At 30.5% G+C, this 7,667-nt stretch overlaps 1 protein-coding gene across 1 annotated transcript in view; it reads left to right on the top strand.

The window, feature by feature from the left end:
* Window positions 1–1,340: 1,340 nt before the first annotated feature.
* Smp_194430 (hypothetical protein) overlaps window positions 1,341–7,667 on the top strand; it is a gene marked incomplete at both ends in the record, with an annotated part of 43,262 nt that continues 36,935 nt past the window's right edge. The window contains 3 exons of the mRNA XM_018792055.1: window positions 1,341–1,401; window positions 1,458–1,680; window positions 5,967–6,084. Coding sequence (XP_018644953.1) covers window positions 1,341–1,401; window positions 1,458–1,680; window positions 5,967–6,084 — 402 coding nt within the window. The remainder of the gene's footprint in view (window positions 1,402–1,457; window positions 1,681–5,966; window positions 6,085–7,667) is intronic.

The following is a 7,667-nucleotide window of genomic DNA, read 5'->3' as shown; positions in this document are numbered from 1 at the left end:
AGTCAACATCTACTGCTCTGAAACTGTGATTTAAAGAAAATAAAATAGTGAAACTAGTGCGGTTTATTCAGATGAATTTAAAATGTTAGGGTGATACTAATACAGTGAAAATGAGTGAACTTTCATCTTTTACTGATAATTTAGTTCAATGACACTCAACTTCCTGTGGGATCGAGATGTATTATGAATCGGTTGACAAAACCTTGTTGACTGCTCTCCAGATCTAAATTAATCTTTCCTACCCATTTACTGATTGAATCCGACTACTTTACATCAGTTAACATGCACAGTGTTATCGAGTCACTGAAGTAACAGCTGCATCTCAGTTCCAAGAACATAACATTAACCACAACTAGATATTGATATATTTTACTTGGTAAGGCATACTCCAAACCTTGTAATAGGAGATTACCAAATTTCTAATTTTATAGCGAATAATTTAAACCATCTGATACATCGAAGATTATCTAAATTTAATCACCTGAACGTTCTAAAAATGACAAATGGGGCAATTTGTTCACTTGAGCAATTAGATATAATCAAACATTATATTGTTTTTCATTAAGATATTTAATTAATGCGTCATTTGTCAATTGTCCATAATGGTAGTTCAGTTACATTTATTCATCATCTTCCTCTAAATTTCGGGCAAAATGCCATCTAACACTTTTCATTCTACAATCTCATTCATTACATTCAAACTATATTCCTCATAATTACATTTCTATTGCCACTGATATTACTGTTTTATTTTTTGTTGATTTTTCTCCGATGATTGATATATACAAGTGTTAGGGGACTCATCGAGTGTCAGTATTTAGTCACGTGGAGGGTCAATACGTGAATAAGATTCCTAAATTAAACTTACATGTCTGTGAGGAATGAACCTTACATGGTCAGCTGCAATATAATTTTAGTCGCACTATTTGCGTCCCGAATAACCTCGCGTTTGCGTCTTAAGTTTATGGCTACTCTAAAGATTTGGAATTTCATACATTCCTAATATTAACCTCTATAAAATTCGGTGGAATGGGTTCCACTTTACAGCCTTGTAAGCATTGTTTACCAACTTTATTGGAAATAATATTTCTTTACTTGCTTAATTAAATGGTTCTGCAAAATGTTTGCTCGCTATTAACTGCAGAAAGCAATTATTGGACTGAGTACAAACCATTTTACTTGAAGAAGAGAAGTCGACATATCGTTTGAAATATACTACGAAAAAGTGATAAAATAAACAATAATGAATTTTTATTTACATTTTATTTTTTTTATTTGTTATAACAGGCTTTTCCAGTTTACTTGATGAATTGACACATTTTTCGGGCGGTCGACAATTGATGCTGGATCCAGCTGTATTAGAATCATATTCACATGAAATAATACAAATGACAAAAGATCGTAAGCAATTTATTTTATGTAACTTAAAATAATATTTCTCTTTCTCAAAAAACTAGCCAAACCTATTTATTACAAAAGTGAAGTTCTACAAAATCCTTACATCGTCCAACCCACTGATTTGATGTATCCAAATTCTGGATTACAGAATGAGGATAGTTCACAGTCTGTTCATCAATTGAATCTAATTTGGTTAGCATCACATATTGCTTTAATTGAAATGATTTTACGAACTTACTTGTTGAACACAATTACACCAGTGACATTAATTAATGCACTAAGGTATGTATTCGCAATGAACTTCTTAATATGTTGAACTGCCAATTTTTATCATATGTAAAGTAATTACTGTCATAAACATGCACTTTTAAGGTTATCAGTAAATTATATTTGAATGATCTTGTAACTCTGGATACTGCAGATCAATAAAATACCCCTGAATTATACAAAACATTTAATCATTTATCTTATTGAAGCATATAATTATGCTTATTAAGACAAGAAATCGAGTTTTACAGTCGAATAAGTGAATAACATACCATTATTTTAATTATCAGAAGGGGTTTTGTGGAGATTTAGTATTTTCATAGTTGAAAGCCGGCTCAGTGGTCTATCGGTTAAGGGCTCTGGCTCGAGACTGGTAGGTCCTGGGTTCGAATCTCGCGGGTGGGGGATCGTGGATGCGCACTGCTGAGGAGTCCCATAATAGGACGAAATGGTCGTTCAGTGCTTCCAGGCTTTCAATGGTGGTCTAGCTTCAATTGACTCACGCTTTCAACTATGAAAATACCATTATTTCTCATTTTTGATGGAGTGACAGTTTAGTTTTTTCATGTGAATGTTTGTTTTTGTGTTTCAAGACTTCATAGTTTCTAGCAAATCTTGAACGTCGTTCTTTGATTTCCTGCTAGCGTCTTTTTAGTTCATAAATCACTTCTAAAAATTTCGGTTAGTGCAGTCATATAAGAAAAAAGGAAAATGAATTTTTATACACATAAGTGATTTCTTTGAAGAGGAATTTCAAATAAAAGTAAATAAGAAAACTTATTTCTGATGAGACCACTGAATACTGCAAAATCGAATTTCACAAAAATCTATGCTTTATCGACTAATGAAGAACCTTTGTACAAATTGACAATAAGAATCAATTACTTTTCACTAAACTTAGTCTCAATATATTTGCCAACTTCTTACTATAAAACAAACAATGAGTAGTAAGTGATTATTTACTAACAGAATTGAACCTCCTACATATGGAAACAAAATATAGATAATCAGTAACTTAGGTTGCCACATACTTTTTTTAGGATTTTCTACTTTAATTTGTGATAGTAAAACGGAAGTAAGAACTGAGCTAAGAATTATAAGTAAATGAGTCCTTTTAAAATATGTACATAGCTGTTTTTACTGATGGTGTAAATATCGTTTGTGACTAAAGTGTTATTGAGTCAATACATAAGGTTAACTTACACCACTTTTGAGGTGTCTAAATCTGTATTGATAGTATCATCATCTAAACAGATAGTGAAAACTTCATGAAGAAATCCTTATATTTGTTGAATGTGATAGTACGAAAATTTTATATAACTGATAATCAAATCCGTTCACCTGGCGAGTATTTTTAAAATTGTTAATGGCTTTAATTTGTATTTGATAAACTAAGCATTAATTATTTTCTAATATCTTGTTATCAAAGTGAGGAATATTATGTTAAAAAACATGTTATTATGTAACATAAACTGATTGCAAAAAAACTAATAAAAAGGGGTCTTCTACAAGTAAACAAGTAGTGTTTTGTATTCTTTTAAAAAATAATGAATTCTTATAACTCATAACCGAATAAAAATAAACGTTTTACATCATATAGAAGTCGGTAGCACTGGAAATTTTTTAACTCACTAGATAATAGAATAAAATAATGGATCAGTCCGTCACAGGATTTAATAACAATCAGTGACTAAATACCATTATTTTGGTGGTATCATTTAATAGTTCGAACAGTAGTAAGCGAGATGAGATTTAAGCATATACCTTGGCAGTTCAGCTTTAAATAACTATACAATTAAATATCACGTCTATTTATAGTTAGAAAGTAAGTTAGTGTAATGAAGTTTTGAATGAAATGATAAAAACCTGTGAGTATTTAATTGTCCTTTTTCTTATTTTGTGAATGCCGATCACATCAAAGACATTACTTTTTAGCATTAAATATAGAAAAAGTACAATTCCTTAATCATGTATTTTGTACAAAAGCTGTCAATACTACTCAGGTACTCAGACAGGGTCAGGTATTTAAATGGTTTATGTAGTGTTACTTATATATATTATTCATAATAAATGACAACGTAAAATAAGACTTATTCTTTACTTTTTCATGACTCTCAGTAGCAGCACGAAAGAAAGAAAAGAAAATGTATCCACTGAAAATAAATCTTTTTATTAGGCTACAGAATAAAAGTATCCAACTAAATTTAAAGCGCCAACATTAATGAATGCAACTAGAATAAAGGATTAATTTTCGAAACTTAAAGTTATCGTTTGTAAGATAAAGTACTGTAGCTCAGTGATAATTTTTTATGACTAGTTGGGGGAGGGGAGGCGAGATTGACCTAATTTTCCCATACAAAATAAAATATGTACATCTCTTACAAAATAAAAAGTTTCAATATATCACGACTCATACTTTGATTTATGAAGCTTTTGTTTTTTTAACATAAATTCTTGTGAAAATTTTGACCAGTACACATTGATGCAAGGTTCTACGTACTCGATATTTCAGTTAATTCTGACTTAACTAGTTATGAATTAGTAATTCTGTAATGAACAATAACACGACTAGGGACAATCGAATGTATTTAAGCAAAAATTACAAACTATCTTACTAAGATCTGATAACCATACAGCAAATAGTTAATGTGCAAAATAACAATCCATTGCCTCAATCTTCACTGTTCCTTCTGTAAATATCAATCCATCTTCTCAACTTTCATTGTTTATGCATTTTCCTACCAATTGCGCTTCATTTCAGTTCTTTCCTTATCGGTCTTCTGCCAAAATACATTCTATGTCTGACCATCACCATATACTACTTATGAGAATATAAGTAGACCACACCACAATTCCAGTGCAAGCAACGAGCTAATATTAGCCGATATATGTCATGAAGAATTGATAGCTTAATATCTCTTAAGAGAATAATGGAACTCAATAAATATTCTTTTAAAAGATTTTGCATTATAAACAAACCATAATGTAAAAGTTAGTGAAATGGTACTTTATGGAGAGACAATAATTTACTAAGGGAATTGTATTAGTTGCTTGCATTGTTGATGAACAGAATATTTACAGAAATAAGTTACAATGAAAATTTCTATGTATATTTTTATAGATACAGAAAATTGTTTAATGCATTATATTAGACCACATAATCATATTAATCAGTCAGTTAATTTTGTTATATGTAACGTAAAACGTAGCATATATATATTCATCGGTTCAAGTTACTACACCACAAGACTATAGATCTTATTTCTATGATTAAGGATAACACAATCAAAAGCTTTTCATTTTTTCACCCTTTATACGTATATATAACTTTAAAAGGTAAAAATATTTAATGCAAAATATTTCATGATAATCATAAAAGTCATAGTATTGTTTACGACCCACTGGTAATGTGGTCTATCATTTTAATTGAGTAACCATTAAATGGGAGTATATTTTTAGAACAATACATGTAAGCGAACAATTGTTTTCAATTAGATCGTCATCAGGCTTTACTCTAATATACATGAATATTTATACGAAAATGTTAGACCAATCAAGGCTATTTGAGTCAATAATCACAATGAAATAGAATACGTTACCAAGCATAATAATAGTTAAAAGTACAAGTTGAAAGTGGGAAGACAGGTGTACTGATAGTAGTAAGAATATTAAATTACGATAACAAAAGTTTTATCAATAGTTAAACATAAGAAATAGGAGGTCAAACGTGGGTTAATAGACCAAAATAGTAATCACAAAACATTAAAATCATTACGTAATAAGAAGTATGTAAGTAATTAGATAGTGAAGTAAAGTGTTTAGATACAGATGATACAAAATATTGCACGAAAATTACTTTTTCTCTAATATTCAGAAAACAAGATACATATATAGTCTTAAGACAAATACACACAGAGTTATAACTATTTTGAGAATGATATCTATAGGCTTTATAACCAACGATACTAATTCTTAGTTGTTTACACTAAACTCGTCAGCAACTGTTATCATCTGAATTTTCGTAGTATGACTCAAGAGGTAATCTGAATATTTCTTAAAAATCAACTGATTTCTAATATCTAACTTTGTACAGCAGTTCATTGTTTCGATATTATGCGTTCAACACCAGATATTATTTATTATCTGTTACGTAAAACTGTGTACTGGTCTGGAGTTGAAGATATGGTGTTATATTACCAAATAAACTTTATATATAATTCGAAACCTAGAAGCATTTGCATTAAATCACTTATAATTATATAATTTTAATTATATTTATTGTAATCAATGAAATGTTGCAGTATTATTACTGGATGTCATTTGAAAGAGAATTCAATAAAAGGACTTCAAGGGGCTGATGGTGCATTATTTTGGTTAGTTACCGTAGCTGCTAGAACAGTTACAATTTTAGGCATAAATGTAAGTAATAATAGTTTATATTACTACTTACAATTATTTTTACTTAATTTTCCTTGACAGTTTTATCAATATGATTTTATAACTTTTAAACAATCGAATTCAAAGTGCAGAATTTTATCTCAACTGATTACTAGTTCAAAGTTTCGACGATCATATGAGAATTCTTCAAAAAACTTATTGTACGATAGGAAATTTGTGTAAATAATTCAACCTGTAGATTACATTGTGAACTTCAGCTGGCTAACTGACGATCATATATGTACACTAATATGGAAATGTAAACTATAACGAGACTGTCTAAAGCTATTTCATCAACAAATCGATATTTTTTTATATAGTTGAGATTATAAGTGAATTGAAGCTAGACCACCATGGAAAACCTGGAAGCACTGAACGGCCGTTGCGTCCTATAGTGGGAGTCCTCAGCAGTGCGTATCAACGAGCCCGCCTCGCGAGATTCGAACCCAGGAGTCCCACAATAGAACGAAACGGCCGTCCAGTGCTTTCAGGTTTTGCATGGTGGTCTAGCTTTAATTGACTCATGATCTCAATTATATAAAAAAATAACTAAAATCTCCACAAAACCCCGTTCTGATAAATCGATATTCGTTTTGAGAAATTCAAAAAGACCTTAGGATCGATTCCGCATAGATTGAATATATTACTTTTATTATTTACAAAGTTATTTTATGACCAAATTAAACTTTACTTGTTACTCTATAAAAAACATAAATTTACTTAATGTGATAACATTTTTATGAATGTTTCATTTTTATAATGATAATGGAAAGTTTTTAACATTAAAAGTAAAAAAAAATTATTTGGTCACCTCAAAGTAGATACATTTGCAGTTAACAAAAATAATAAAACTTTTGAATATCAGTAAGTTTCAACGCTTCAATAATACTAAAGTGAATTTGATGTGATTTGTGTCGTGACCAAGTTAAATTACTTACTTACTTACGCCTGTTACCCCTCGTGGAGGAGCATAGGCCGCACACCAGCATTCTCCATCCCACCCTGTCCTGGGCAATCCCTTCCAGTTCTTTCCAGTTAACATTCATCCTTCTCATATCTGCTGCAATCTCCCGGCGTAATGTGTTCTTTGGCCTTCCTCTTTTCCGCCTCCCTTCCCGATTCCAAGTTGGCGATTGCCTCGTGATGTAGTTTGGACCAAGTTAAATGAAACTGGTTAATTTTGTTTGAAAACTATTCATATTCAGTCATTCTTTTGACATTAAGCATCATTGAAGACTGATTGCTATTACCATTAATAACTGTAATATTGTCACTACATAAAAGTAGTTTACACTACATACTTTTGTGAATAATACTGTCAAATTTCATTTAGTAAGCCAAATATATTACAAAAAAGTTAATCAGTAGTATTTCAACATAAACTATTACAGAGTTATAAATAATAATAATATATTTGTAATATCCTAATGAGTAGAAACATTAAATTTTCTGCCGTTTCGTGACTCAGCGAAAACCAGTTCTTCAGAGGATAAAAAGAAGGGGTTTTGTGGAGATTTAGTATTTTCATAGTTGAAAGCGTGAGTCAATTGAAGCTACAGAACCAT

The sequence above is a fragment of the Schistosoma mansoni genome (assembly GCF_000237925.1).
Source record: "Schistosoma mansoni, WGS project CABG00000000 data, chromosome 1 unplaced supercontig 0010, strain Puerto Rico, whole genome shotgun sequence".
Taxonomy (NCBI): Eukaryota; Metazoa; Platyhelminthes; class Trematoda; order Strigeidida; family Schistosomatidae; genus Schistosoma; species Schistosoma mansoni.
This window is presented reverse-complemented; position numbering and strand designations above follow the sequence as displayed.